We start from the raw sequence: 16349 nt of genomic DNA on the forward strand, positions 1-16349 counted from the left end.
ACACCTTCAAAATGTGGTTTTACATGAAAACTAATAAAAGTAATAGCATGGATTGTAGCCTCCAGAAAAAGACACACAAAGTCTGACACTATTTTTACCTTTTTTTGCTAACAACTGTCCCAATTCCAACACGTCATTGTTCCTACACACACACACACACACACACACACACACACACACACACACACACACACACACACACACACACACACACACACACACACACACACACACACACACACACACACACACACACACACACATCCATCTCCGTGTCTCCACGGACACAACAACACTTCTTTATTCTCTCCAATATGCTTTCAGGCATGGAGGGTGGTGTGTTCATGATCATGGGAACAATGAACATCAAGTCAAAAGCACACCAACATAAAACATTACCATTACCTTGCATGTTGTTGTTGGTAACAATCTGCATTATGTTGTTGTTGGTAACAATCTGCATTATGTTGTTGTTGGTAACAATCTGCATTATGTTGTTGTTGGTAACAATCTGCAATATGTTGTTGTTGGTAACAATCGGCATTATGTTGTTGTTGGTAACAATCGGCATTATGTTGTTGTTGGTAACAATCTGCATTATGTTGTTGTTGGTAACAATCGGCATTATGTTGTTGTTGGTAACAATCGGCATTATGTTGTTGTTGGTAACAATCTGCATTATGTTGTTGTTGGTAACAATCGGCATTATGTTGTTGTTGGTAACAATCGGCATTATGTTGTTGTTGGTAACAATCTGCATTATGTTGTTGTTGGTAACAATCTGCATTATGTTGTTGTTGGTAACAATCTGCATTATGTTGTTGTTGGTAACAATCTGCAATATGTTGTTGTTGGTAACAATCTGCATTATGTTGTTGTTGGTAACAATCTGCATTATGTTGTTGTTGGTAACAATCTGCATTATGTTGTTGTTGGTAACAATCTGCAATATGTTGTTGTTGGTAACAATCGGCATTATGTTGTTGTTGGTAACAATCGGCATTATGTTGTTGTTGGTAACAATCTGCATTATGTTGTTGTTGGTAACAATCGGCATTATGTTGTTGTTGGTAACAATCGGCATTATGTTGTTGTTGGTAACAATCGGCATTATGTTGTTGTTGGTAACAATCGGCATTATGTTGTTGTTGGTAACAATCGGCATTATGTTGTTGTTGGTAACAATCTGCATTATGTTGTTGTTGGTAACAATCGGCATTATGTTGTTGTTGGTAACAATCGGCATTATGTTGTTGTTGGTAACAATCTGCATTATGTTGTTGTTGGTAACAATCTGCATTATGTTGTTGTTGGTAACAATCTGCATTATGTTGTTGTTGGTAACAATCTGCATTATGTTGTTGTTGGTAACAATCTGCAATATGTTGTTGTTGGTAACAATCTGCATTATGTTGTTGTTGGTAACAATCTGCATTATGTTGTTGTTGGTAACAATCTGCATTATGTTGTTGTTGGTAACAATCTGCAATATGTTGTTGTTGGTAACAATCGGCATTATGTTGTTGTTGGTAACAATCGGCATTATGTTGTTGTTGGTAACAATCTGCATTATGTTGTTGTTGGTAACAATCGGCATTATGTTGTTGTTGGTAACAATCGGCATTATGTTGTTGTTGGTAACAATCTGCATTATGTTGTTGTTGGTAACAATCGGCATTATGTTGTTGTTGGTAACAATCGGCATTATGTTGTTGTTGGTAACAATCGGCATTATGTTGTTGTTGGTAACAATCTGCATTATGTTGTTGTTGGTAACAATCGGCATTATGTTGTTGTTGGTAACAATCGGCATTATGTTGTTGTTGGTAACAATCTGCATTATGTTGTTGTTGGTAACAATCGGCATTATGTTGTTGTTGGTAACAATCGGCATTATGTTGTTGTTGGTAACAATCTGCATTATGTTGTTGTTGGTAACAATCGGCATTATGTTGTTGTTGGTAACAATCGGCATTATGTTGTTGTTGGTAACAATCGGCATTATGTTGTTGTTGGTAACAATCTGCATTATGTTGTTGTTGGTAACAATCGGCATTATGTTGTTGTTGGTAACAATCGGCATTATGTTGTTGTTGGTAACAATCGGCATTATGTTGTTGTTGGTAACAATCTGCATTATGTTGTTGTTGGTAACAATCGGCATTATGTTGTTGTTGGTAACAATCGGCATTATGTTGTTGTTGGTAACAATCTGCATTATGTTGTTGTTGGTAACAATCGGCATTATGTTGTTGTTGGTAACATTCTGCATTATGTTGTTGTTGGTAACAATCGGCATTATGTTGTTGTTGGTAACAATCGGCATTATGTTGTTGTTGGTAACAATCTGCATTATGTTGTTGTTGGTAACAATCTGCATTGTGTTGTTGTTGGTAACAATCTGCATTATGTTGTTGTTGGTAACAATCTGCATTATGTTGTTGTTGGTAACAATCGACATTATGTTGTTGTTGGTAACAATCGGCATTATGTTGTTGTTGGTAACAATCGGCATTATGTTGTTGTTGGTAACAATCAGCATTATGTTGTTGTTGGTAACAATCGGCATTTTGTTGTTGTTGGTAACAATCGGCATGTTTTTGTTTGTAACAATGGGCATTATGTTGTTGTTGGTAACAATCTGCATTATGTTGTTGTTGGTAACAATCGGCATTATGTTGTTGTTGGTAACAATCAGCATTATGTTGTTGTTGGTAACAATCTGCATTTTGTTGTTGTTGGTAACAATCGGCATGTTTTTGTTTGTAACAATGGGCATTATGTTGTTGTTGGTAACAATCAGTGTGTTGTTGTTGGTAACAATGGGCATGTTGTTGTTGGTAACAATGGGCGTGTTGTTGTTGGTAACAATCAGCGTGTTGTTGTTGGTAAGAATGGGTGTGTTGTTGTTGGTAAGAATGGGCGTGTTGTTGTTGGTAACAATGGGCGTGTTGTTGTTGGTAACAATGGGCGTGTTGTTGTTGGTAACAATCAGCGTGTTGTTGTTGGTAAGAATGGGTGTGTTGTTGGTAACAATGGGCATGTTGTTGTTGGTAAGAATGGGCGTGTTGTTGTTGGTAACAATGGGCGTGTTGTTGTTGGTAACAATGGGCGTGTTGTTGTTGGTAACAATGGGCGTGTTGTTGTTGGTAACAATCAGCGTGTTGTTGTTGGTAAGAATGGGTGTGTTGTTGTTGGTAACAATGGGCGTGTTGTTGTTGGTAACAATGGGCGTGTTGTTGTTGGTAACAATCAGCGTGTTGTTGTTGGTAAGAATGGGTGTGTTGTTGTTGGTAAGAATGGGCGTGTTGTTGTTGGTAACAATCAGCGTGTTGTTGTTGGTAAGAATGGGCGTGTTGTTGTTGGTAACAATCAGCGTGTTGTTGTTGGTAAGAATGGGTGTGTTGTTGTTGGTAACAATGTGTGTGTTGTTGTTGGTAAGAATGGGCGTGTTGTTGGTAACAATCAGCGTGTTGTTGTTGGTAAGAATGGGCATGTTGTTGTTGGTAACAATGTGCGTGTTGTTGTTGGTAAGAATGGGCATGTTGTTGTTGGTAACAATGTGCGTGTTGTTGTTGGTAACAATGGGTGTGTTGTTGTTGGTAACAATGGGCATGTTGTTGTTGGTAAGAATGGGCGTGTTGTTGTTGGTAAGAATGGGCGTGTTGTTGTTGGTAACAATCAGCGTGTTGTTGTTGGTAAGAATGGGCATGTTGTTGTTGGTAACAATGTGCGTGTTGTTGTTGGTAAGAATGGGCATGTTGTTGTTGGTAACAATGTGCGTGTTGTTGTTGGTAACAATGGGTGTGTTGTTGTTGGTAACAATGGGTGTGTTGTTGGTAACAATGGGCATGTTGTTGTTGGTAATAATGGGTGTGTTGTTGTTGGTAACAATGGGCGTGTTGTTGTTGGCAACAATGGGTGTGTTGTTGTTGGTAAGAATGGGTGTGTTGTTGTTGGTAACAATGTGCGTGTTGTTGTTGGTAACAATGGGTGTGTTGTTGTTGGTAACAATGTGCGTGTTGTTGTTGGTAACAATGGGTGTGTTGTTGTTGGTAACAATGTGCGTGTTGTTGTTGGTAACAATGGGAACATGTCCAACTGTTGCTAAGGACAAAGCTAACATGGCGACAATGAATCTCCTCGGGCTGCTAGCTTGTCACACATGTGCTAATGCTACATAATGCGCCTAATTAGCATCCTCATTTTAGTCCATTTGCTGACAGGATTATCCTCAACATCTCTCACCATGCCAAAACACACACATACTGCTTGTGTGTGTGCGTTTGTCTTATACGTGTGTGTGTGTGTGTGTGTGTGTGTGTGTGTGTGTGTGTGTGTGTGTGTGTGTGTGTGTGTGTGTGTGTGTGTGTGTGTGTGTGTGTGTGTGTGTGTGTGTGTGTGTGTGTGTGTGTGTGTGTGTGTGTGTGTGTGTGTAGTAGCACAGTTGTGTCATTTGAAGTTATCATCATTTTCTATCATTACTGCCTCCTCTCAGGATGTTTGCAAAGGACAGAAGGACATTCATGCTGTCTAATGTGTGTGTGTGTGTGTGTGTGTGTGTGTGTGTGTGTGTGTGTGTGTGTGTGTGTGTGTGTGTGTGTGTGTGTGTGTGTGTGTGTACTCACCTTGGTGCCAGCGCTGCAGGTTGGTGTTCTTCACAGCCAGCAGTCCATTGTCAGTGTAGTTGGACGGCCGGTAGTTGACGTCCGACCTGGAGCGGTTGTGTCCTTTCTTGAAGGTGCTGTTGGTGGAGGCGGCGGTGCTGTCCTTGCTGTGGACCGCCAGGTCGTTGGTGGAGCGCGCCCGGCTCCTCTTGCCGTGCCTCAGGCCCAGCACGCTCAGGTTGTCGGCCCAGGCCAGTCCTAGTGGTCCCACCTCAGGTTGCTGGCCCGCCAGCAGGCTCCACACGCCGCTGGAGCTCAGCTTGGCCAGGGCCGTGCCAGAGACCTCCTGCAGCTTGCCGGGCTGCCTGGAGGCTTGGAGGACTCCCGCGTGACCCCGGCTCGGACCTTGGCCTTGAATGGCGTCAATGCAGTGGATGAAGTCCTCGGTGGCCTCTAGAGCCGGGCTGATGTCGCCCACCATCTCCAGCTGCCTCAGGTCCTCCATGGCCAGACCTTCTCCTGGTTTTAAAGCTCAAACATGTCCAACAAACAGCTGGACCAATGTCTTGTACACATGTGGACCAGGATCTGGAGGGCCTTCAGGTCTTCTTCTACTACTTGTCCGCCTCTTGTTCTTCCATCAACCTGTCTGACTTTCCCCTTGAAAAGGCTCTGAGAACTGCAGGGAGGTCCGGTCTGCTTCTAGCAGCCCCACATCAGCAAGATGTTGCCTGGAGGAGGAAGAAGAAACATCCATGAGGCCTTTCCTACAATAAAGCCATGCTCCTCTCCCTCGTCCTCTTATTGATTCTCTTCCTCTGAATTATTCAAGCAAGCATTATCTGACTGAGGGCCAGGCTACATGTTAGCATTATCTGACTGAGGGCCAGGCTACATGTTAGCATTATCTGACTGAGGGCCAGGCTACATGTTAGCATTATCTGACTGAGGGCCAGGCTACATGTTAGCATTATCTGACTGAGGGCCAGGCTACATGTTAGCATTATCTGACTGAGGGCCAGGCTACATGTTAGCATTATCTGACTGAGGGCCAGGCTACATGTTAGCATTATCTGACTGAGGGCCAGGCTACATGTTAGCATTATCTGACTGAGGGCCAGGCTACATGTTAGCATTATCTGACTGAGGGCCAGGCTACATGTTAGCATTATCTGACTGAGGGCCAGCCCACATGTTAGCATTATCTGACTGAGGGCCAGGCTACATGTTAGCATTATCTGACTGAGGGCCAGGCTACATGTTAGCATTATCTGACTGAGGGCCAGGCTACATGTTAGCATTATCTGACTGAGGGCCAGGCTACATGTTAGCATTATCTGACTGAGGGCCAGCCCACATGTTAGCATTATCTGACTGAGGGCCAGGCTACATGTTAGCATTATCTGACTGAGGGCCAGGCTACATGTTAGCATTATCTGACTGAGGGCCAGGCTACATGTTAGCATTATCTGACTGAGGGCCAGGCTACATGTTAGCATTATCTGACTGAGGGCCAGGCCACATGTTAGCATTATCTGACTGAGGGCCAGGCCACATGTTAGCATTATCTGACTGAGGGCCAGGCTACATGTTAGCATTATCTGACTGAGGGCCAGGCTACATGTTAGCATTATCTGACTGAGGGCCAGGCCACATGTTAGCATTATCTGACTGAGGGCCAGGCCACATGTTAGCATTATCTGACTGAGGGCCAGGCCACATGTTAGCATTATCTGACTGAGGGCCAGGCCACATGTTAGCATTATCTGACTGAGGGCCAGGCTACATGTTAGCATTATCTGACTGAGGGCCAGGCCACATGTTAGCATTATCTGACTGAGGGCCAGGCCACATGTTAGCATTATCTGACTGAGGGCCAGGCCACATGTTAGCATTATCTGACTGAGGGCCAGGCCACATGTTAGCATTATCTGACTGAGGGCCAGGCCACATGTTAGCATTATCTGACTGAGGGCCAGCCCACATGTTAGCATTATCTGACTGAGGGCCAGGCCACATGTTAGCATTATCTGACTGAGGGCCAGGCTACATGTTAGCATTATCTGACTGAGGGCCAGGCCACATGTTAGCATTATCTGACTGAGGGCCAGGCCACATGTTAGCATTATCTGACTGAGGGCCAGGCCACATGTTAGCATTATCTGACTGAGGGCCAGGCTACATGTTAGCATTATCTGACTGAGGGCCAGGCCACATGTTAGCATTATCTGACTGAGGGCCAGGCTACATGTTAGCATTATCTGACTGAGGGCCAGGCCACATGTTAGCATTATCTGACTGAGGGCCAGGCTACATGTTAGCATTATCTGACTGAGGGCCAGGCCACATGTTAGCATTATCTGACTGAGGGCCAGGCTACATGTTAGCATTATCTGACTGAGGGCCAGGCTACATGTTAGCATTATCTGACTGAGGGCCAGGCCACATGTTAGCATTATCTGACTGAGGGCCAGCCCACATGTTAGCATTATCTGACTGAGGGCCAGGCTACATGTTAGCATTATCTGACTGAGGGCCAGGCCACATGTTAGCAAGACATCTTCTGTCATCCTATCAGGGCTGTCCAATCAGAGCATGCGGCGGCCATTTGGTTATTTGTCATTTTCAAAACCATTAGGGCTCCCCTCAAGTCTGGTCCCTAGTCCCTGGTCCCTGGTCCCAGTCAGAACATGTTTTATTCAACACTTACATCTCTCCATAAACTTCAAGTCTATCTGTCCAGAGAACCTCATTATTCTTTATGTTTGATGCAGTATTTCCCCAAAATGATTTAATCAGTAACAATCAGCATGTTGTTGTTGGTAACAATCATCTTGTTGTTGTTGGTAACAATCGGCATGTTGTTGTTGGTAACAATCGGCATGTTGTTGTTGGTAACATTTGGCATGTTGTTGTTGTTGGTAACAATCATCATGTTGTTGTTGGTAACATTTGGCATGTTGTTGTTGGTAACAATCATCATGTTGTTGTTGGTAACATTTGGCATGTTGTTGTTGGTAACAATCATCATGTTGTTGTTGGTAACATTTGGCATGTTGTTGTTGTTGGTAACAATCATCATGTTGTTGTTGGTAACATTTGGCATGTTGTTGTTGGTAACATTTGGCATGTTGTTGTTGGTAACATTTGGCATGTTGTTGTTGTTGTTGGTAACAATCATCATGTTGTTGTTGGTAACATTTGGCATGTTGTTGTTGGTAACATTTGGCATGTTGTTGTTGGTAACATTTGGCATGTTGTTGTTGGTAACAATCATCATGTTGTTGTTGGTAACATTTGGCATGTTGTTGTTGGTAACATTTGGCATGTTGTTGTTGGTAACATTCTCTAGAGTCTACATCAACTTCAGATCTATATGTCAATTCTAAGTTTAATTTTTCTTAATGTTGTTTTTCTGTTTGTTTGTTTTCTGCCCTTTTTGTCAAAAAGTTTTTTTTTTTATGGCAAACACACAAAATATGCAAAATCTTCCACAAAAACTATATTTCAAAGTGTAATATTTGATGTGAAGTGATGGGAGCCTTGGATGGATCAATAATTCATAAAAACATTGATAGTTTGATAGACAGTTGAAAGAAAAAATCAGCTTTGTTTTATTAGTCAAAGTTGCAACTTTTTCTAAATAACATTTCACCTGTAAGCTTTTTTATGTTTGTGTTTATTTGAATATTATTTTTGGAATGTGCCTTTAAAACATGAGCTGCTCACCTTATAGATAATAAAACATTATAGATAATAAAACCTTCTAGATGATAAAACCTTATAGATAATAAAACCTTATAGATAATAAAACATTATAGATAATAAAACCTTCTAGATGATAAAACCGTATAGATAATAAAACATTATAGATAATAAAACCTTCTAGATGATAAAACCGTATAGATAATAAAACATTATAGATAATAAAACCTTCTAGATCAGTGGTCCACAACCTTTTTGTACTTGCGGATCGGCCAATGCTTGAAAATTTGTCCCACGGACCGGGGGAGGGGAGGGGAGGGGTAGTAAAAAATATATATATATATATATATATTTTTTGTCATAAAGAAATACAATCATGTGTGCTTACGGACTGTATCCCTGCAGACTGTATTGATTTATATTGATATATAATGTATATATTGTGTTTTTTATGTTGATTTTTAAAAAAAAAAAATATATATATATATTTTTTTTTAATTGCTTGTGTGTCCGCAGCCCGGTACCAATCGGCCCACGGGCCGGTACCGGGCTGCGGACCGGTGGTTGGGGACCACTGTTCTAGATGATAAAACCTTCTAGATGATAAAACCTTCTAGATAATAAAACATTACATCTGATAAGTCTGGATACAAAGCAGAGGCTGGCGGCGCATGCGCGTTGATGACAAGGCACAGTCAGCATCTCTGCTTCAGTCAACAATGACGGCGACGATGACGTCACTGTCAGCGATGCGAGCGACACTTGCTAACTAGTCAGTCACTTGCTAACTAGTCAGTCACTTGTAACTAGTCAGTCACTTCTCCAAGAGACTCCTTCTCAACACTCCTCGCACATTAACACTTCAGAAGGCTCATCTTCGCCACCTTTGTTGACCTACAAACTATGTTTACTATGTTTTTGTCTGCTCGGGTGCTGCTTAGCTTGAAGCTAACAGCTAGCCTGTCTCCATCCTCGAACGATGTCGCTTCAGCGGGAGATAAAAGTGAACTTTCCATGGACTCACAAAGACTAAAACAAGTCATTTACTGGCACAGGATGAAGTTAAAAAGCTTGACTTTACACTCACCTTAGTGTTTACCATCAAGTCCTTCTCTGGACGGACCCGCGCGCTAAACCTGTCCGACTGCAAACTGAGGCTGCAGCAAGAAGGTTCCGCCTGGACTGACTTCATGTTCCACCTTCCTTCATGTTCCTCCTGCCTTCATGTTCCGCCTGGACTGACTTCATGTTCCACCTTCCTTCATGTTCCTCCTGGACTGACTTCATGTTCCACCTTCCTTCATGTTCCTCCTGACTTCATGTTCCGCCTGGACTGACTTCATGTTCCACCTTCCTTCATGTTCCTCCTGCCTTCATGTTCCTCCTGGACTGACTTCATGTTCCTCCTGGACTGACTTCATGTTCCTCCTGGACTGACTTCATGTTCCTCATGGACTGACTTCATGTTCCTCCTGGACTGACTTCATGTTCCTCCTGGACTGACTTCATGTTCCTCCTGGACTGACTTCATGTTCCGCCTGGACTGACTTCATGTTCCTCCTGGACTGACTTCATGTTCCTCCTGGACTGACTTCATGTTCCTCCTGGACTGACTTCATGTTCCTCATGGACTGACTTCATGTTCCTCCTGGACTGACTTCATGTTCTTCCTGCCTTCATGTTCCTCCTGGACTGACTTCATGTTCCTCCTGGACTGACTTCATGTTCCGCCTGGACTGACTTCATGTTCCTCCTGGACTGACTTCATGTTCCTCCTGGACTGACTTCATGTTCCTCCTGGACTGACTTCATGTTCCGCCTGGACTGACTTCATGTTCCACCTTCCTTCATGTTCCTCCTGCCTTCATGTTCCGCCTGGACTGACTTCATGTTCCACCTTCCTTCATGTTCCTCCTGGACTGACTTCATGTTCCACCTTCCTTCATGTTCCTCCTGACTTCATGTTCCGCCTGGACTGACTTCATGTTCCACCTTCCTTCATGTTCCTCCTGCCTTCATGTTCCTCCTGGACTGACTTCATGTTCCACCTTCCTTCATGTTCCTCCTGCCTTCATGTTCCTCCTGGACTGACTTCATGTTCCGCCTGGACTGACTTCATGTTCCTCCTGCCTTCATGTTCCGCCTGGACTGACTTCATGTTCCACCTTCCTTCATGTTCCTCCTGCCTTCATGTTCCTCCTGGACTGACTTCATGTTCCACCTTCCTTCATGTTCCTCCTGCCTTCATGTTCCGCCTGGACTGACTTCATGTTCCACCTTCCTTCATGTTCCTCCTGCCTTCATGTTCCGCCTGGACTGACTTCATGTTCCGCCTTCCTTCATGTTCCTCCTGCCTTCATGTTCCTCCTGGACTGACTTCATGTTCCACCTTCCTTCATGTTCCTCCTGCCTTCATGTTCCGCCTGGACTGACTTCATGTTCCGCCTTCCTTCATGTTCCTCCTGCCTTCATGTTCCGCCTGGACTGACTTCATGTTCCGCCTTCCTTCATGTTCCTCCTGCCTTCATGTTCCTCCTGGACTGACTTCATGTTCCACCTTCCTTCATGTTCCTCCTGCCTTCATGTTCCGCCTGGACTGACTTCATGTTCCGCCTTCCTTCATGTTCCTCCTGCCTTCATGTTCCGCCTGGACTGACTTCATGTTCCGCCTGGACTGACTTCATGTTCCGCCTGGACTGACTTCATGTTCCGCCTGGACTGACTTCATGTTCCGCCTGGACTGACTTCATGTTCCGCCTGGACTGACTTCATGTTCCACCTTCCTTCATGTTCCTCCTGCCTTCATGTTCCGCCTGGACTGACTTCATGTTCCACCTTCCTTCATGTTCCTCCTGGACTGACTTCATGTTCCACCTTCCTTCATGTTCCTCCTGACTTCATGTTCCGCCTGGACTGACTTCATGTTCCACCTTCCTTCATGTTCCTCCTGCCTTCATGTTCCTCCTGGACTGACTTCATGTTCCACCTTCCTTCATGTTCCTCCTGCCTTCATGTTCCTCCTGGACTGACTTCATGTTCCGCCTGGACTGACTTCATGTTCCTCCTGCCTTCATGTTCCGCCTGGACTGACTTCATGTTCCACCTTCCTTCATGTTCCTCCTGCCTTCATGTTCCTCCTGGACTGACTTCATGTTCCACCTTCCTTCATGTTCCTCCTGCCTTCATGTTCCGCCTGGACTGACTTCATGTTCCACCTTCCTTCATGTTCCTCCTGCCTTCATGTTCCGCCTGGACTGACTTCATGTTCCGCCTTCCTTCATGTTCCTCCTGCCTTCATGTTCCTCCTGGACTGACTTCATGTTCCACCTTCCTTCATGTTCCTCCTGCCTTCATGTTCCGCCTGGACTGACTTCATGTTCCGCCTTCCTTCATGTTCCTCCTGCCTTCATGTTCCGCCTGGACTGACTTCATGTTCCGCCTGGACTGACTTCATGTTCCGCCTGGACTGACTTCATGTTCCGCCTGGACTGACTTCATGTTCCGCCTGGACTGACTTCATGTTCCGCCTGGACTGACTTCATGTTCCACCTTCCTTCATGTTCCTCCTGCCTTCATGTTCCTCCTGGACTGACTTCATGTTCCGCCTGGACTGACTTTATGTTCCGCCTGGACTGACTTCATGTTCCACCTTCCTTCATGTTCCTCCTGCCTTCATGTTCCGCCTGGACTGACTTCATGTTCCACCTTCCTTCATGTTCCTCCTGCCTTCATGTTCCTCCTGGACTGACTTCATGTTCCACCTTCCTTCATGTTCCACCTGCCTTCATGTTCCTCCTGGACTGACTTCATGTTCCTCCTGGACTGACTTCATGTTCCTCCTGGACTGACTTCATGTTCCGCCTGGACTGACTTCATGTTCCTCCTGGACTGACTTCATGTTCCTCCTGGACTGACTTCATGTTCCTCCTGGACTGACTTCATGTTCCGCCTGGACTGACTTCATGTTCCTCCTGGACTGACTTCATGTTCCTCCTGGACTGACTTCATGTTCCTCCTGGACTGACTTCATGTTCCTCCTGGACTGACTTCATGTTCCTCCTGGACTGACTTCATGTTCCTCCTGGACTGACTTCATGTTCCTCATGGACTGACTTCATGTTCCTCCTGGACTGACTTCATGTTCCACCTTCCTTCATGTTCCTCCTGCCTTCATGTTCCTCCTGGACTGACTTCATGTTCCTCATGGACTGACTTCATGTTCCTCCTGGACTGACTTCATGTTCCTCCTGGACTGACTTCATGTTCCTCCTGGACTGACTTCATGTTCCGCCTGGACTGACTTCATGTTCCTCCTGGACTGACTTCATGTTCCTCCTGGACTGACTTCATGTTCCTCCTGGACTGACTTCATGTTCCTCCTGGACTGACTTCATGTTCCTCCTGGACTGACTTCATGTTCCTCCTGGACTGACTTCATGTTCCTCCTGGACTGACTTCATGTTCCGCCTGGACTGACTTCATGTTCCTCCTGGACTGACTTCATGTTCCACCTTCCTTCATGTTCCTCCTGCCTTCATGTTCCTCCTGGACTGACTTCATGTTCCTCCTGCCTTCATGTTCCTCCTGGACTGACTTCATGTTCCTCCTGGACTGACTTCATGTTCCACCTTCCTTCATGTTCCTCCTGCCTTCATGTTCCTCCTGGACTGACTTCATGTTCCTCCTGCCTTCATGTTCCTCCTGGACTGACTTCATGTTCCTCCTGGACTGACTTCATGTTCCTCCTGGACTGACTTCATGTTCCTCCTGGACTGACTTCATGTTCCGCCTGGACTGACTTCATGTTCCTCCTGGACTGACTTCATGTTCCTCCTGGACTGACTTCATGTTCCTCCTGGACTGACTTCATGTTCCTCATGGACTGACTTCATGTTCCTCCTGGACTGACTTCATGTTCCTCCTGGACTGACTTCATGTTCCTCCTGGACTGACTTCATGTTCCGCCTGGACTGACTTCATGTTCCTCCTGGACTGACTTCATGTTCCTCCTGGACTGACTTCATGTTCCTCCTGGACTGACTTCATGTTCCTCATGGACTGACTTCATGTTCCTCCTGGACTGACTTCATGTTCTTCCTGCCTTCATGTTCCTCCTGGACTGACTTCATGTTCCTCCTGGACTGACTTCATGTTCCGCCTGGACTGACTTCATGTTCCTCCTGGACTGACTTCATGTTCCTCCTGGACTGACTTCATGTTCCTCCTGGACTGACTTCATGTTCCGCCTGGACTGACTTCATGTTCCACCTTCCTTCATGTTCCTCCTGCCTTCATGTTCCTCCTGGACTGACTTCATGTTCCACCTTCCTTCATGTTCCTCCTGCCTTCATGTTCCTCCTGGACTGACTTCATGTTCCTCATGGACTGACTTCATGTTCCTCCTGGACTGACTTCATGTTCCTCCTGGACTGACTTCATGTTCCTCCTGGACTGACTTCATGTTCCGCCTGGACTGACTTCATGTTCCTCCTGGACTGACTTCATGTTCCTCCTGGACTGACTTCATGTTCCTCCTGGACTGACTTCATGTTCCGCCTGGACTGACTTCATGTTCCTCCTGGACTGACTTCATGTTCCTCCTGGACTGACTTCATGTTCCTCCTGGACTGACTTCATGTTCCTCCTGGACTGACTTCATGTTCCTCCTGGACTGACTTCATGTTCCTCCTGGACTGACTTCATGTTCCTCATGGACTGACTTCATGTTCCTCCTGGACTGACTTCATGTTCCTCCTGGACTGACTTCATGTTCCTCCTGGACTGACTTCATGTTCCGCCTGGACTGACTTCATGTTCCTCCTGGACTGACTTCATGTTCCTCCTGGACTGACTTCATGTTCCTCCTGGACTGACTTCATGTTCCTCCTGGACTGACTTCATGTTCCTCCTGGACTGACTTCATGTTCCTCCTGGACTGACTTCATGTTCCTCCTGGACTGACTTCATGTTCCGCCTGGACTGACTTCATGTTCCTCCTGGACTGACTTCATGTTCCACCTTCCTTCATGTTCCTCCTGCCTTCATGTTCCTCCTGGACTGACTTCATGTTCCTCCTGCCTTCATGTTCCTCCTGGACTGACTTCATGTTCCTCCTGGACTGACTTCATGTTCCTCCTGGACTGACTTCATGTTCCTGCTGGACTGACTTCATGTTCCTCCTGGACTGACTTCATGTTCCGCCTGGACTGACTTCATGTTCCTCCTGGACTGACTTCATGTTCCTCCTGGACTGACTTCATGTTCCTCCTGGACTGACTTCATGTTCCTCATGGACTGACTTCATGTTCCTCCTGGACTGACTTCATGTTCCTCCTGGACTGACTTCATGTTCCTCCTGGACTGACTTCATGTTCCGCCTGGACTGACTTCATGTTCCTCCTGGACTGACTTCATGTTCCTCCTGGACTGACTTCATGTTCCTCCTGGACTGACTTCATGTTCCTCATGGACTGACTTCATGTTCCTCCTGGACTGACTTCATGTTCCTCCTGCCTTCATGTTCCTCCTGGACTGACTTCATGTTCCTCCTGGACTGACTTCATGTTCCGCCTGGACTGACTTCATGTTCCTCCTGGACTGACTTCATGTTCCTCCTGGACTGACTTCATGTTCCTCCTGGACTGACTTCATGTTCCGCCTGGACTGACTTCATGTTCCACCTTCCTTCATGTTCCTCCTGCCTTCATGTTCCTCCTGGACTGACTTCATGTTCCACCTTCCTTCATGTTCCTCCTGCCTTCATGTTCCTCCTGGACTGACTTCATGTTCCTCCTGGACTGACTTCATGTTCCTCCTGGACTGACTTCATGTTCCTCCTGGACTGACTTCATGTTCCGCCTGGACTGACTTCATGTTCCTCCTGGACTGACTTCATGTTCCTCCTGGACTGACTTCATGTTCCTCCTGGACTGACTTCATGTTCCGCCTGGACTGACTTCATGTTCCTCCTGGACTGACTTCATGTTCCTCCTGGACTGACTTCATGTTCCTCCTGGACTGACTTCATGTTCCTCCTGGACTGACTTCATGTTCCTCCTGGACTGACTTCATGTTCCTCCTGGACTGACTTCATGTTCCTCATGGACTGACTTCATGTTCCTCCTGGACTGACTTCATGTTCCACCTTCCTTCATGTTCCTCCTGCCTTCATGTTCCTCCTGGACTGACTTCATGTTCCTCATGGACTGACTTCATGTTCCTCCTGGACTGACTTCATGTTCCTCCTGGACTGACTTCATGTTCCTCCTGGACTGACTTCATGTTCCGCCTGGACTGACTTCATGTTCCTCCTGGACTGACTTCATGTTCCTCCTGGACTGACTTCATGTTCCTCCTGGACTGACTTCATGTTCCTCCTGGACTGACTTCATGTTCCTCCTGGACTGACTTCATGTTCCTCCTGGACTGACTTCATGTTCCTCCTGGACTGACTTCATGTTCCGCCTGGACTGACTTCATGTTCCTCCTGGACTGACTTCATGTTCCACCTTCCTTCATGTTCCTCCTGCCTTCATGTTCCTCCTGGACTGACTTCATGTTCCTCCTGCCTTCATGTTCCTCCTGGACTGACTTCATGTTCCTCCTGGACTGACTTCATGTTCCACCTTCCTTCATGTTCCTCCTGCCTTCATGTTCCTCCTGGACTGACTTCATGTTCCTCCTGCCTTCATGTTCCTCCTGGACTGACTTCATGTTCCTCCTGGACTGACTTCATGTTCCTCCTGGACTGACTTCATGTTCCTCCTGGACTGACTTCATGTTCCTCCTGGACTGACTTCATGTTCCACCTGGACTGACTTCATGTTCCTCCTGGACTGACTTCATGTTCCTCCTGGACTGACTTCATGTTCCTCCTGGACTGACTTCATGTTCCTCATGGACTGACTTCATGTTCCTCCTGGACTGACTTCATGTTCCTCCTGGACTGACTTCATGTTCCTCCTGGACTGACTTCATGTTCCGCCTGGACTGACTTCATGTTCCTCCTGGACTGACTTCATGTTCCTCCTGGACTGA

At 45.8% G+C, this 16349-nt stretch overlaps 1 protein-coding gene across 2 annotated transcripts in view; it reads right to left on the reverse strand.

Moving 5' to 3' along the window:
• Positions 1–9531, reverse strand: part of LOC133663122 (pleckstrin homology domain-containing family M member 3-like) — a 42352-nt gene extending 32821 nt beyond the window's left edge. For both annotated transcript variants that reach the window (XM_062067356.1, XM_062067355.1), the window contains exons 1-2: positions 9400–9531; positions 4629–5338 (exon numbers count right to left, since the gene is read on the reverse strand). In XM_062067356.1, coding sequence (XP_061923340.1) covers positions 4629–5112 — 484 coding nt within the window. In that variant the 5' untranslated portion in view covers positions 5113–5338; positions 9400–9531. The remainder of the gene's footprint in view (positions 1–4628; positions 5339–9399) is intronic.
• Positions 9532–16349: the final 6818 nt, after the last annotated feature.

Source organism: Entelurus aequoreus, linkage group LG13, assembly GCF_033978785.1.
Source record: "Entelurus aequoreus isolate RoL-2023_Sb linkage group LG13, RoL_Eaeq_v1.1, whole genome shotgun sequence".
Classification (NCBI taxonomy): domain Eukaryota; kingdom Metazoa; phylum Chordata; class Actinopteri; order Syngnathiformes; family Syngnathidae; genus Entelurus; species Entelurus aequoreus.